This window comes from Miniopterus natalensis, chromosome 10 (assembly GCF_054644295.1).
Source record: "Miniopterus natalensis isolate mMinNat1 chromosome 10, mMinNat1.hap1, whole genome shotgun sequence".
Lineage (NCBI taxonomy): Eukaryota > Metazoa > Chordata > Mammalia > Chiroptera > Miniopteridae > Miniopterus > Miniopterus natalensis.
Window position 1 is genome coordinate 39484032 of NC_142090.1, and position 16741 is coordinate 39500772.

General features: G+C 36.9%; 1 protein-coding gene across 1 annotated transcript in view; it reads right to left on the minus strand.

Moving 5' to 3' along the window:
- Positions 1 to 16741, minus strand: part of POU6F2 (POU class 6 homeobox 2) — a 540059-nt gene that overhangs the window by 107411 nt on the left and 415907 nt on the right. The window contains exon 5 of the mRNA XM_087821402.1: positions 14553 to 14884. Within this exon, the coding sequence (XP_087677528.1) occupies positions 14553 to 14884 (332 nt within the window). The remainder of the gene's footprint in view (positions 1 to 14552; positions 14885 to 16741) is intronic.

Genomic DNA, 16741 nt, shown 5'->3' on the forward strand with positions numbered 1-16741 from the left:
CTTTTGCTCCTGAAAAAGACTGTTGAAATGATGGTGTAAAGAAGACTCCCTCACCCCCTGCTGAGGCAGACAGACTCAAAGCACTTTTATTGCTGAATGAAAGGTGGTAGGAATGTAGGTATGGTGTGGTCTTCACAGTCATGGAGCTAGGCAATCTTGGTTTTAAAAATTGGATTGAGAACTTTGGACTTCTCAGAGATCCTGTTAGCTATCTTGGCTCTATTTTAGTTGGTGGTCACAGACCACTTTAATCTCTTTGTACTTGAGTTTCAATTTTGTAGAACTGGTTTCAATAAAACTACTGTATTTACAAAAGAAAAAGAAGAATGTGTGACCACATCTTCACCCTCCTACCTTAGGGTTACTAGTTCTTAAGCAATGATAAGATCAAGATTTAGATCAGGAGCTGCAAGAAAGGACAGGGGGAAGGGAGTCTTTTCCAACAGTGCATCTATCTCCATCTTCATCTGCAAAGAAAAAAATCATTATTGTGATCTCCTGTATGCAACTTTCTTTTATAAATTTTATTTTAGAGAGAGAGGCAGGGAAGGGGGGAAAGAGAGAGAGAGAGAGAAACACTGATCGGTTGCCTCTAGTATGCACCAGGGATTGAACCTGCGACCTTTTGGTGTAGGGACAATGCTCCAACCAATTGAGCCACACCAGCCAGAGCATGTGATAGCTTTTAAAAGATGGAAACCCCACAATGAAAAAGAAAAAAAAAAAAACCACACTAAAAAGAGCCAGATTAGCACAGTGGACAAGGTTTTGTGTCTGATAGATCTTGGTTTGAATCTTGCCTCTTAAACATCCTTACCCCTGATTTCCTCACCTATGAAATGGAGCTGGTAGAAGGGACAGCAAAGATTTGTTGGTAGGGCTTTACTACTCAGGAGGTGGGCAGAGGACCAGCAGTGTCAGCAGCACCTAGGAACTGGTTAAAAATGCAGAATCTGGAGTGGGCCCTTTACCCCAGAACTGCTGAATCAGTCTACATTTATCAATGCCCCAAGGAGATTCACACACAAATATAAGCTTTAAAAGCCCTAGTATAGATTAGATGAGACAACATTTATCAACAGCTGGACATCTAATAAGCTTTCAATCAGTAGCAGCTGTTTTTGTTTGGAGAGGATGTTAAAAAGTCGAGAAAGATTATTTCTTTCCTCTATTATATTTTGAGTATAAATCACCTGTTTTGAGCTCTGGCCTGTGTTGTTCAGTGGTTAGAGCATCAGCCCGCACACTAAAGGGTTGTGGGTTAGACCTAGTTAAGGGCATATAATTGGGTTGCAGGTTTGATTCGGGCCCCAGTCACGGCACGTGCTGGAGGCAAAAAATTGATGTCTCTCACATCAATGTTTCTCTATTTCTTTTTCTCTCTCTCCCTCCCCTTCTCCCTCCCTCCCTCCCTCCCTTTCACTCTCTCTAAATATCAATGGAAAAAAATTATGCTTGGGTGAGGATTAACAACAACAAAAAACACCAGGTTTGAGTTTTTCTATAAATTGGCTAATAACCCAACTTCAGGGTCTGGGAGAGGCTCAAGTGGGTGACAAAGTACAGATATGATTGTTTTTATTTCCTGATGGGCTATGAATCTGGGGGAAGAGTAAGGTTGAAGTTACACTGACTCATTCTTTTTAGAAACAGATAGCTAGTTTTATTATATTGTAGCAGTAAAGTTAGCACCAACTCATGCAACCAATGCTTTGGGTAAAAACCATTTTGTTTAAGAGGTAGGAATTTGCTCTTTTAGAAATGAGGTATTGAAGGTCTATTTACAAGACCATAGATAGTTGTCCTTAATCCTCACCTCACATTGGAATTGCCTGAGGAGCTTAAAAAATGCTGATGCCCGGCCCTGGCTGGGTGGCTCAGTGGTTGGAGGGTCATCCTGTACACTGGAAAGGTTGTGGGTTTAATTCCCGCTCAAGGTACATACCTAGGTTGCGTGTTTTATACCCAGTCAGAGACTGTAAAGGAGGCAATCAATGGATATTACTCTCTCACATCGATGTTTCTCTCTCCCTTCCTCTCTCTCTAAAAATCAATAAAAACATATCCTCAGGTGAAGATTACAAAAAAAAAAAAAAAAATGCTGATTCCTACACTATTTGTCTATCTATCATCTATCTATCTATATCTATCTATATCTATCTATCTATCATCTATCTATCTATCTATCTATCTATCTATCTATCTATCTATCTATCATCTATCTATCTATCATCTATCTATCTATCTATCATCTATCATCTATCTATCATCATCTATCTATCTCTATCTATCTATCTATCTATCTATCTATCTATCTATCTATCTATCATCTATCTATCTATCTATCATCATCTATCTATCTATCATCTATCTATGTATCATCTATGTATCATCTATCTATCATCATCTATCTATCTATCATCTATCATCTATCATCATCTATCTATATCTACCTATCATTTATCTATCATCTATCTATCATCTATCATCTATCTATCATCTATCTATCATCTATCTATCTATCATCTATCTATCTATCATCTATCTATCTATCTATCTATCTATCATCTATCTATCTATCTATCATCTATCTATCTATCTATCATCTATATCTATCTATCTATCTATCTATCATCTATCTATCTATCTATCTATCTATCTATCTATCTATCTATCTATCTATCTATCTATCATCTATCATCTATCATCTATCTATCATTTAATCTATCATCTATCTATCATCTATCTATCATCTATCTATCTATCTATCTATTTATCATCATCTATCATCATCTATCTATCATCTATCTATCTATCTATCTATCATCTATCTATCTATCTATCTATCTATCTATCTATCTATCTATCTATCATCTATCTATCTATCATCTATCATCTATCTATCATCTATCTATCTATCTATCTATCTATCTATCTATCTATCTATCTATCTATCATCTATCTATCTATCTATCTATCTATCATCTATCTATCTATCTATCTATCATCATCTATCTATCATCTATCATCATCTATCTATCTATCTATCTATCTATCTATCTATCTATCTATCTATCTATATCTATCATCTATCTATCTATCTATCTATCTATCTATCTATCTATCTATCTATCTATCTATCATCTATCTATCTATCTATCTATCTATCATCTATCTATCTATCTATCTATCTATCATCTATCATCTATCTATCTATCATCTATCTATCTATCTATCTATCTATCTATCTATCTATCTATCTATCTATCTATATCTATCTATCATCTATCTATCATCTATCATCTATCTATCTATATCTATCATCTATCTATCATCTATCTATCTATCTATCTATCTATCTATCTATCTATCATCTATCTATCTATCTAATCATCTATCTATCTATCATCTATCTATCATCTATCTATCATCTATCTATCTATCATCTATCTATCTATCTATCATCTATCTATATCTATCTATCATCATCTATCTATCTATTATCTATCATCTATCTATCTATCATCTATCTATCTATCATCTATCTATCATCTATCTATCTATCTATCTATCTATCTATCTATCTATCTATCTATCATCTATCTATCTATCTATCTATCTATCTATCTATCTATCTATCATCTATCATCTATCTATCATCTATCTATCTATCTATCTATCTATCTATCTATCTATCATCATCTATCTATCTATCTATCTATCTATCATCTATCTATCTATCTATCTATATCATCTATCTATCTATCTATCTATCTATCTATCTATCTATCTATCTATCTATCTATCTATCTATCATCATCTATCTATCATCTATCATCTATCTATCTAATCATCTATCATCTATTTATCATCTATCTATCTATCTATCATCTATCTATCTATCATCTATCTATCTATCATCTCTCATCATCTATCATCTATCTATCATCATCTAATTTCCTATCATCTATATACCTATCATCTATCTACCTACCTACCTACCTACCTACCATGGAATCTGTATTTAATCAATTTTTTTAAATTTGTGTTTTGTGGAAGACACTTGGAAATACTGTCTTAGAAAATGCTGGATGTCATATAAGGAAATAAGAATACAAATTTTAGATATTAACCCTTTATCTGATGTGTGATTGGCAAATACGTTCTCCCACACAGTTGGCTCCCTTTTTGTTTTGTTGATGGTTTCCTTTGCTGTGCAGAAGCTTTTTATTTTGATGCAGTCCCATTTCTTTATTTTCACCTTAGTTTCTCTTGCCCTAGGAGATGTATCAGCAAACATATTGTTATGAGAGATGTCTGAGATTTTACTGCCAATGTTTTCCTCTAGGATTTTTATGGTTTCATGCCTTACATTTAAGTCTTTTACCCATTTTGAATTTACTTTTGTGTATGGTGTAAGTTGGTGGTTCAGTTTCATTTTTTTTTGCATGTATCTGTCCAACTTTTCCAACACCATTTATTGAAAAGACTATCTTTACTCCATTGTATGTTGTTGCCTCCTTTGTCAAATATTAATCGACCATAATGGCATGGGTGAATTTCTGGGTTCTCTGTTCTGTTCCACTGATCTATATGTTTGTTCTTGTGCCAGTACCAGGCTGCTTTGATTACAGTGGCTTTGTAGTATAACTTGATATCTGGTATTGTGATCCCTCCAACTTTGTTCTTTCTCAAGATTGTCATGGCTATTCAGGGTATTTTTTGGTTCCAGATAAATTTTCAAAGTATTTTTTCTAGATCTGTGAAATATGCTGTTGGTATTTTAATAGGGATTGCATTGAATTTATAGATTGCTTTGGGTAATATGGACATTTTAATGATGTTAATTCTTCCAATCCATGAACATGGTATATTTTTCCATTTGTTCATTAGGGTTAATATCCAAAATATATAAGGAACTTATACAACTTAACAAAAGGAAGACAAACAATCCAATTATCCAATTTAAAAAATTGGCAGTGGACCTAAATAGACACTTCTCCAAAGAGGACATACAAATGGATAAGAGACATATGAAAAAATGCTCAATGTCGCTAATCATCAGAGAGATGCAGATTAAAACCACAATGAGGTATCTCGTCACACCTGTCAGAATGGCTACCATCAACAAGTCAAAGAACTACAAGTGATGGCGAGGGTGTGGAGAAAAGGGCACCCTAGTACACTGCTGGTGGGAATGCAGACTGGTGCAACCACTATGAAAAGCAGTATGGAGTTTCCTCAAAAGATTAAAAATTGACCTGCCATTTGACCAGGTGATCCCACTTCTAGGAATATATCCTAAGGAACCCCAAACACCAATCACAAAGAACTTATGCACCCCTATGTTCATAGCAGTGCAATTCACTATAGCTAAGATTTGGAAACAGCCCAAGTGCCCACCAGTAGATGAGTGGATAAAAAATCTGTGGCACATTTACACCATGGAGCACTATGCGGCTGCGAAGAGGAAGGGCCTTTTGGCCTTTGGCACAGCATGGAGGGAACTAGAGAGTATTATGTTAAGTGAAAAGAGCCAATCGGAGAAGGACAAGTACTAAATGATCTCGTTTATATGTGGAATATAATAAACAAAATAAACTGATGAACAATGTGGATCCAGTAAAATAGAAGCTTGGAACAAACTGAGGGATCTCAGAGGGAAGATGAGGAGGGGGGTGTGGGTGGGGAGAGATTAATCAGGGAACTTGTATGTTTATGGGCATGGCCCATGGACGTGGACATTGGTGTGGGGAGATCCTGGGGGTGGGGTAGATGTGGGATGGAGGGGATCAGTAGGGTTAAAAAGGGGACATCTGTAATGGTCTCAACAATAAAGATAAAGTAAAATAAATAAAATTAAAATAAATAATTTTTTTAAGTATATATTTCACTTACAACTAAAATAAACATTGTAGAGGCAGAAAAATACACTGTATCAGCATGTTTTCTGCTTGAGAACCAAAATTTTGTTTGACAGCTGAGACATCCCCCGTTCCCAACAACTTGGTCAAGAACCAAATTGTTTGAGATGGGAGACATTCAAGAACTGAGGTTTGACTATATTGTATATAGTTCTTTATCTTCATGCAATTCAAATGAACTTATTTGTGCTATTTCATAAATAGAATGTGGAGCTGGAAAGGACTTAAAGATTATCTTCTCATACAAACTTTTAAAAAAATATATTTTTATTGATTTCAGAGAGAGGAAGGGAGAGGGAAGGAGAGATAGGAACATCAAAGATGAGAGAGTCATCGTTGATCGGCTGCCTCCTGCACTCCCCTAACAGGGGATGGAGCCTGCAACCTAGACATGTGCCTTGATGGGGAATTGAACCACGATCTCCTGGGTCATAGGTCGATGCTCAACCACTGAGCCACGCCAGATGGGCTAATATAAATTTTTCATATAATAGTTGACACAACTGAGTCCCAGAGATTAGGTGACTTGTCCAAAGTCACACAGCTAGTTAGTGGCAAAACTAGGATTATCAAGATTCTTCCTGTTTATCCACACACTAAAAACCACAACTTTGGGAATTTAGAAGAAAAAGAGAATTTATTTGTAATAATATTGGTGGAGAAACCAAGATTCTGTGGGTTGAAGTTGAAAATTCTTTAAGATTACACGCTCACATGGTTACAATTCTTTTTCTTCCTGCTCTCTACACCTCTCCCAGGCCTTTGTGCAGGCTTTCTCCATGCTGCGTGCCCTCCACCCTCTCTCTGCTAAATCTCCCTCCTCAGAAATCCTCCTACCCTCTCTGACTTGACACTACAAAACAGATAGATGCGTAATTATTAGCCTCATTCTAGCTTATATGGGTTTTTCTGTAGTGTGCAGTGAATAATTTTACTGTGTACATACTCATTTTTATATTCCCATGACTATTTGCTTTTTGTTCAACTTTGAATTTATCTGTTTATCTCATATTCCTTCTTAGATTATATTGTCTAGAATCAAGGAAGGAAAAAAGGCAGGCAGGATACCAATATATTTTCAGTGCCAGTTATATATCAGGAACTGAATTAGATACTCTCACTTAAATAATTCCATTTAATCCCCACATCAACCCTCCCACCAATGAGGAAACTGAGGCTCAGAAGGATGGGTTGACCTCACCTAAGTGCCCAACAGAGCCAGCACGAGCGCCCAAGTCTGTCTGTTTCTAAAGACCACATTGCCTGTTCTGCAAACCTTCCCTAGGGCCACAGTGCACAGCACAGATGCTTGATAAATGTGTGTAGATAATGGTAAAAGTGCTATCTCTACAACCTGGAAGTCAATTTCAATACTTTGGAATTCAGTTTAAAAGCCCACGGAAAATTTATCCCAAACCTGTAGGAAATGAATTGAGGCTAAAATATGAGGAATAGTACTTGATCATGAAAGTACAAGAATATTGTATTAAGTTAACATAAATACTGGTTATGTTTTGCTCAATCAGAGTGAAGTGCCATGCAGCACATTCTGGGTATCTCAAATTGGCACTAAAACTTGTATTTATGCACATGGAGCAAAACTGTTACAGAAGCAATCTGAACTAGACTTTGGGATTAGTTTATCAGCCATATCCAACAGACAGCGATGGGACTGGATGGTGTGTGTGACTCCAGGTTCACTGCTGAGCTCACTCCTGAGCTCGCTGCAGACAGGCCATGGATCTGCTCCCTGTCATGATCAGAGCGGTGCTGGTTTCCTTGAGAAGTTCTAACTTGCCATGCTCAAATGCTACAAGAATATTTCTACCCCCATTGAGTCTGGCCCCCTTTCCATCTCTCAGTACTTGATGTGAGCTTCTATAGTCAGTGCTGTGAATATGCTGCCTGCTTTGTTAAGCCCCTTTCTACATGATTTGACTAATAGAGAGCTGCACCCAGGAATGTTAAATCTAGAAAATGACAAAAAAGTATATAAAGTATATTCTTGGTAAACTAATTTCCCCCTTGCCACTCTCAAAGCAATATAAACTTTGTTGTTCCTCCTGGATCTCAAATGCTTGTAATAAATTCTTTGAAATGTCAGTAATGTTGAACTGAGGGGTTTTTTTAAAGGAGATTTTCTTTCTTTCATAAAAGAAAAAATTGTCCCTTGCAGACAACGTGGCTAAATATGTTTTATTTTATTCAGTGCTGAGTATGGCTAGGTAAAGGGACTCCCACCCAACTTCTTGCTGAATGAGTGAATAATGAATGAAGTGCTCAATTTGCTGGATGGTTGTATAAACAGATATAAATTCATACTCTTTCATATCTGTAGTATAATCAACATTTGCTTAGCAAATACATAGCATAAAAAGCATTTTCATCAGCATGTTATATTTAATCTTCACAATGGATTTTCTCATCCATAATGATAAAGTGTCTTGGTTTTGTAGCCCAAGAAGAAGCCTTAATCTGTGTGGACTCTTCCAGTTTTTAAAAGGTTCTTAGTGCCTGGGTGGTTCTGGGAGAATGTTGTCTATCAATTTCACCAAACTTACTCAATTTCATAAAACCATAAATTAGTTCAGACAAAAAAGTTACTTGATTGTCCTAACATTTCAATTCAATAAAAATGATTGGTTTATTAGACCTGTGCAATACGCAGTTAAGAAAGATGGATTTCCGCCCCACCTCCCTCCCCCAACTATTATCCAATATGTACTTGTGTTTTCCTAATGCACAAAATTTAGTGCCATTTTCAAGTTCAACTAAAAAGTGAAATCCAAGATCTGACTGAAATTTATGGTGCACAGATTGCCATTGACCTTGGAGAACACTTACTAACTAAATCATTTACACAGCTGAAAGCCAAAGGAGAGGATCTAGGTTGAGGTGAGTGAGGCACTCATCTGGGGCACAAAATTTTAGGATGTGCCCCAAAACACAGTAATCAAGATGAATAACATCTAATTCAATATTTTAAAAAATCAAAATGAATGCAAAAATTCATGATAAACAAAATCAGTATTACTGATTTTTCTTTTTTACTTCAGGCTCCAATATGGCACAATACTATTATTAATCTTATATTTTAAAATTTGACATTTAGCTCATCATAGATTTTGGCATTCATTTTTTATTTAAAAAAATATTGTATTAAAATATTATCTACTTTAATGATTACTGCATGCTTGGGTACACCTTGAGTTTTGCATCGGAGATGAGTGCCTCACTTGCCTTACTTTAGTTTTGGTCTAGGCTGGGAAAATTCTACACAGTAATTTAGCCCTGTGTAGGTATGGACATATATGAGTTCTATTAGAATTTACAATGACCACAAAAGGGTTATATGAATATGTCTGCAAAGGGTAGCAGAGTACGCCACCCCAAAGTGTGCCACCACAGCATAAAGATATTTTTGAGCTGAAGGCAACTGAGAAAAACAGTTAGAAGAAAAGTTCTCTATCATCCCCCTTTTCACCTAAAAGCAAGACATAAATTTGTAAAGGTGTCTCCCCTCCCCTCTCTACCAGGGAAGACAAAAATTAATTATTGGAGACAACTCTAGGTTCTTATCAGCCCAGAGATGGTGCCAGAAGAATTTCTAAAACAAATCTTGCTAAAACTAGCCCTTATCTATTGTTTCCTCATATATTTGCCTTCCCACAATTTGTCATTTGTAGAAGCTCATACTCTTTTTCTTTTGTCTTGTCACTTCTCTAAAACTGTGTTGTTCCTTTGTTAAGATGCTATATCAGCCAAAGTTCTGACCACCCCTTTTGAGTTACTTATCACTGAATACTCCCATGTGTATGTGTGATGCAAGTGTTAATAAACTTGTTTCTTTTTCTCTTGTTAATTTGTCTTTTCTTAGTCTAATTTACAGAGCTCCAGCCTGAGAACTTAGGATGAGTAGAGAAAAAATATTTTTTTCTTCCCTTGCACTTGCATAAGTCACCCAACTATTTTAGGGGTTTGTAACATAAAAGTCCGAATAGAATGGAAGAAATTGTAAAAATATTTAATTTTACCCCTTCCTTTTATAGATGACAAAACTTAGAGTCATAAAGCTTTGACTAATATCATGTTAAATTGATTAAGACAAACTTCTGGGGGGAGAAAGGGTTGGCCCAGGACACTGGTCTTTTCTAAAAGGAGCAGCCATGATTAGAGACATTTGCTTTAAAAAGGATGAAAGTCATGTAGGTCTAGGCCTAACTACTTCTGAAGGATTTGGGCTCTTAGTTTTAAAAAGTGATCACGTACCAGCCTCTCTATCACTCATCCACCTTGGAGCTTAGTACTGAAAGTTTGCCAGTGAGAAAACGTCCCAAATGAGAAGATCAGGAAGGAGGCTGTGACTACCGCATGACAGAGGTGAAATTCAGATAGTTTACTCTTGGATGCCTGAGTGGTAGCAAGACCTTTACATTAGTCAGAAACAATTTTACACTCTCTTGAGCAACTTCACCACAGAGGAGGTAACCATGCTCCTCGTTCCTCCTACAAGCACAAATAGCTTTCTCTCTCTTAGAGGCTTCCACTGAGCCCTCTCTCCCTCTGTTGTTTATTAAAATGTTCAGTACAAGAAAAGGAAAGGATTATCCTTCTTCCTGCCATGGAAGATGGTATGCAAAAGGCTACGGTTAATGCAGCATTTGGTTTCTTAAGCTTCTTTAATGTATAGTTGTGGAAAAGCAATCTGCTACCACAACTTATAGTGGTGACTCTCTAAGGATAAAAACTTGACTTTAGTTTGGACTCCATTGTTAGGATAAAATCTGCTTCTGCTATCATTATCCCACTTATGTTTGTTCCCACTCTGTTTCCACTCTGCCACCCAGCTGAGTGGGAAGAAATTAACCTCACCTTGAAGAAAACTCACAGAATCTTTAAGACCATCAGGTTTTCAATAGCAATAAAATTCTACAGGCCTGCTAACATTTAGATCATAGATTCATAGATCTGAAAAGGATTTTAAAAATCATATAGCCTATATATTTAACAGGTGAGGCAAACGAAGTCCAAAGAACCAATGTGACTTGTTCAAACTTGTAAGCTAGTTGGAAGCAGGTCAGAACTAGAATGAGGCCTTAAACCCTCAAGTTCCCCCTTCCCATGGCAGCATGACTAGGTTCCAATCATGTCCACCTCATCTCCAGATCACCCAGGAAGGAACATGCACACATTAGGGCTTTTTATATAATGTTTGGAATTTTCCAAGGAACAGTCTGAAAAAAAGCCATCTCAAAGGTCATGAAAAGGAGATATCTATTTCACCATTCTTATGCTTATGGGGTCTTTATCCAGATAAAAATTATATATTGAAATTTAAATTGTACATTGCTTTTTCCACCCAGGAAGGATTAAGCTATACCCCCCACACTTCCTCAAACTTAGTTGCTTCAATTTATGTTTCTGACCTGCTTCTACCCAACACACTCTAGTTTTAAATTCTGACACATCCTGTAGCTGATAAACTACAGCAAAAATAGAAGTATGGGTTTGTAACCATCCTGGAATCCAAATTCAGCTCACAGATGCATTTTGCTTGTCTCACACTATTTTCAAAATTTGACTTTGGGTTTTATACCCAAATCTGCTTTACTCAGTTATACTTACTGCCTGGGCCCTGAAAATCTTTGTGTTTATGATACATATTTGGAGAATTTTCCAAATATAGATGAGGTAGGCAGGTCTTGAGTCTCAACAGAGAATCTACAGCTCTCCTTTAACCCTGAGTGATCAAAAATAGTTAATGAAGTTAGTCCCCTATCTGATCTTCTCTGAAGTAATACTTTAAACTTGAAGTTGTCTTGAAATAGCAATCAGCAATCTGGTTTTGTACATGCAATTTATTTCATGGAATTGAATTAAAGAGTGAAAATAATTATACTGAAATATTATGGGAAAACCTGATGAGAACTATTTGGAGAATCTTCATCTAGAGTAACCTGCCAGTATTATTATACATTTTTTTTCATCTCTCAAAATGACCTCACCTAAATATACCTACACAAGCCACTTCCATTTGTATTTTCCTGAAGACATGGCATCTGTGCAGTGTCAGAAGTAATTGTTATCTTTCAAAGTTTTTTTTTTTAACAAAAAAATCTGAATTACTGGCTTTCCTTGACAATCTAATTTGCATAATTCTAAACTAATATTTCTCAGGCAGATTTTGAATAATGTAAAAAGATAAAGCACACATGAAAATTAAAAAATTAAATAGAATTTAAGCTGTCATATTTGACTTTAGTTTATCTTTATTCCCTTGATAATCTTCAAACAAAAACACTTTATTCTAGTTCAGAAAGATCATTACATTTGCAGTTACTTTTAAATAGTTTTCTTTTTAAAAAGTTTAAATATTCCATGTTCTACAAAACATATTTCAAAAACAGTATTTCAAAATCATGGAATTTTCCATTTCCTTTACACATACCTATAGTAAAGGAAAAACCTTTTATTCCTACTGATATAGATCTATTCAAAATTAGCTCCTAATTACTTGGTAATACTTTTAAATATTTTACCAAATCACTATTTTGGTTGTTATCCATTAGATCCACAGAAGAAGTTAGAGTACTATCTTACAACTCTGTTTATTAAGTTTATAAGTTAAAACTCTAACAGTAAAAAATTAGAGTATTCTCTCTAGGTTATAAAGAAAGAATTGAGGCTCTGAGCCTTAATTTGTTACAAAACAAAATAGCCCCTGGATTTCCATGGCAAACCATGAAGAAAACTTTTGGAAATTCTCCTAATACAACTTATTTTTGTGAGGCTGAGTGGTCACCTCTTCTAAAGCTCTATCAACAGCCATTCAAATGGGTTGTCTTCACTTGGCTTTCACTGGCTGATAGAGAGATGTATAAGCTATAAGTGTTCAGAAGAGGCCTATGTCCACAGAACTCAAGGCTTTCATGAAGCTGTAAGGACTACTGGACTATAAACAACAACAAGAGACAAAGATGAGTAATCCTTTCTCTCAGAGTGGGGCAGGTTTTGTTCTTTGGTAATTTCACTTATTTTGATGGCTTGGAAAGAGGAAGTGTTTAATCACATGGTGTATACAGGTATATCTAATTTAACTGCTCTTAAAAAGTATTAAATTCATTCTTTGCGATAATAGGGTTGAATTTCAAATGCTGAAAACATTAGGATGGCTATAATCATGCAACTTGTAAATTTGATTATATCTATTGTCTAGTTAGATGTCAAGTGTACAGTGAAGACTTTTAAAACTGTCATTTCAGTCCTATGTAAAAGGAGTTACATTGTCTCATACTTATGGTATTTTAAAAAATACATCTTCAAATCTGACTCAAGAAAATGTTCAAATTGAAAGTAACCATGACCCAATGCCAGAGAAAACACAATTATTCGTCTCTCCCAAACATTTTCATTTCCAGGAAAACTTTGGGCCACCACTGAGAAACCAAGTTCATAGGAAAAAATGTTGGTTCTAAAATAACAAACATAACAAAGTTGGTTCTAAAACACTAAGTCTCTAATTTACTTGCCTTTCTGTCTGTGTACTGATTTACTGTGACTTAGTATACTTTCCTATTGGGGCTCTAAGAATGCAATGGCTATTGTCATCCTAGGGTAGGAGGACTATATGCCTCACCATCAAGCAGGGGGGAAATTGGCATTTGAAATGAGTGCACAGGCTACCCACTCTGCCAGACTTTGTCACTGCACTATAAAAGTACCAAATCATCTGAAACCTCACTGGGGAAAACATCATTATGTAAGCCTAAAACCGAGCTATGAATTTCTGGATCTGATGTGTTGACATCTCAGTCATCATGTTTTGAAGCTAATTTATTTTAAAGGCCTCTAAGTTAAGAATGGTTTTCTGAACTACAAAGTTATATATTCCTGGATTCTCTTCTCCATTGTTCTTCACTGATAGTAGATTAAAGATGAGCATTCATGATTAGCCTGAAATATCTATTTTGGATGCCCTCAAGCTTCACAGTAATAAAGTAAATATATGGAAGCCTTACTATTTTTTATAATCTTTATAATGAATATTCATTGAGGCTCTCGATATGAATCTAGAATACTTGTTAGTCCATGGACTGATGGTTGGAATCTGGGACATAAGACTGGGGCTAAATTTCTTTACCCTCCTAAACTCAGAGAATCTTCAGAAAAATAGAAACAAAAGAGCACAAAGTACTTAAGGTAAGACACTGTTGTATTCATAATATAGAGAAATAACCACCATGCCTCATGGACAGGAGATACAGTTCTCCGTGGGGCTACAAAACTGTGCTAGTAATAATTTTAATTGGATGCTATCTTTGCTGCCTTCAAAAAGAATCATAAAATGGAATTATTACAGGCTACAAATGCACTTACAGTGCTGGCCTCTCACAAGAGGAAGCAGATAACATTTATCCTTTGGAGAGTAACATCAATGGGGTTCTATTTGTTCCCTTCACATGCATCCCCAGTTGCCTGCTATTTGCTTCCTCTTCCTATGTCTAATAGATCAGTTTGAATTAGAGGCTGCAGGACTGGATGCTAAGTTTTGCTGGCCTTCTGCCTCTGGGGAAGGCACAACCCCATGGAAAGGTCCTCTGTGTTTATGGGTCAGGGCAGAGAGCATACCTGCAGAGGATTGGGTGGCGTGAGCGGCGGCGGCGGAAGGCCATGTCCTGGAGACTGACTGAGTTTCTGCGGGGGGCTTGCCCTCTGCTGACTTGGAGATGGTTGGTTCTGGGGGTGAGGGTGGGATTGAGGCTGCTGGGGCTGCGCTGGCAGAGCTGGCAGCTGCTGGGAGGCGGGTGGCGGCTGCTGGGGCGGGGCCGGCTGGGGCTGGGGCTGGGGCTGCAGCGGCTGGGGCTGTGGGGGCGCCTGCGCGTGGCTGCTCGGCGGCGGCTGCTGCTGGAGTTGCTGGAGCTGCTGGAGCTGCTGGAGTTGGGAGTTCAAGGATGAGGTAGCTACAGGGAAGAAAATAAACGTGGGGGTGAAACAAACATAACAAAACATCTTGCTGTGTGTCTTTGGTAGCTTGTCTGGTGTGAGCTGAGAAACCTGTCTTTTAGAAAAAGTTTACCCTCTCACTCACCCTTTGGTGCGTGACAGGCACTGGGAGAAAGAGTTACTTTTTAGGAAATTTTTAAAATTTAAGGAAGACGAGAATGTACCACATCAAGGTATTACTTTGAAAGGTATTGAGTAGTACAAGCCAAGGGATGCACTAGAAATGAAGGTCATGCTTAAGTACTTTCTCTCTTCCTTTCCACACTGCTTGGGAAATACACTTATGCTTTCAAGATTTGATTTAAAGTCCAACCAGTTTAATTCTTTTGGCAAATGCTCGACTGGAGTTAAGAACAGAAAACTAAATGGTTAATAATCTTTTCACCAACGATGCCATTAATTGTGTCATTTTAACTTGACACTTCAGACCTCTGGCAGTTTGCTTAGATATGTTAGTTTCAAGTTTCTAGAGTACATGATTCTCTGTTTTGCAGAGTCAGAATCCTGAGCCTGAATTTTTTGTCTGCTGATCAAAGACACAGAGACCTCCAAAACTGGATTATCGTAGGCCACTATAAACTGTACCCTGTGGTGACGAGACACATCAGCACCTCAAGGACACACAAGGAACTGAGAATGATATCACCTTTCAAGATTTTCTTTCTTTTTTTTCCATCAAGATTTTCTTGTTATGTGAAAAGTGTTAGTAGGACAAGCTGTCTTAACACTGAGCACACTAAATTTGTTCTCAGATGCCCATCTAACACTTTAGTTTGGTCAAAGAATTATCTCTAGAGAAAATTGCTGCTACAAGTTCACTTCCTTCTTTGCCTGAATCTCAGTCTAAAAGCTTTCCAAGAAGCCTACAGACAAATATAAGGATCAGTGTTGATTGCATAGGCCTGCAATGTTTTCCTGCTCCTCACTTACCTAGAATTTGTCAAGATTTCCAAAGGTAATAACCTTTGTGGCATCAAACTAGTTTATTATTATTTTTTAATTTATCTTTATTGTTGAATTACAGATGTCCCTGTTTTCCCCATATTGACCCCCTCCACTTAGCATCTGCCCCTGCACCCCCAGGCCTTCTCCACACTATTGTGTGTGTCCAGGGGTTACACATATATGCATATAAGTTCTTTGATTAATCTCTCCCCCATACCCATGCCCTCACCCCTGCTTTCCCTCTGAAAATTGTCAGTCTGTTCCATGTTTCTGTGTCTTTGGACCTATTTTGTTCATCAGTGTATTCTGTTCATTAGATTCCACATGAGTGAGATCATGTTATACTTGTCTTTCTCTGACTGGCTTATGTCAGTTAGCATAATACTTTCCAGTTCCATCCATGCTGGCCCAAAGGATAAGAGCTCCTTCTTTTTTACAGCTATATAGCATTCCATGATGTAAATGTACCACAGTGTTTTTATCCACTCATCTACTGATGGACACTTGGGCTGTTTCCAGATCTTAGCTATTGTAAATTGTGCTGCTGGGAAGAGCGTATAATGGCATAAAAACAGGCTTTTCAATAAATGGTGTTGGGAAAATTGGACAGGTACATGCAAAAGAATGAAGCTAACCTGCCAACTCACACCATACACAAGAATAAACTCAAAATGGATAAAAGGCTTAAATGTAAGCCGTGAAGCCATAAAAATCCTAGAAGAAAACATAGGCAGCAAAATCTCAGGCATCTCTCATAGGAATATATTTGCCAATACGTTTCGTGAGGCAAGGAAAATAAAAGAGAAAATAAACAAATAGGACTGCATTAAAATAAAAAGCTTCTGCACAGCAAAAGAAACCATCAACAA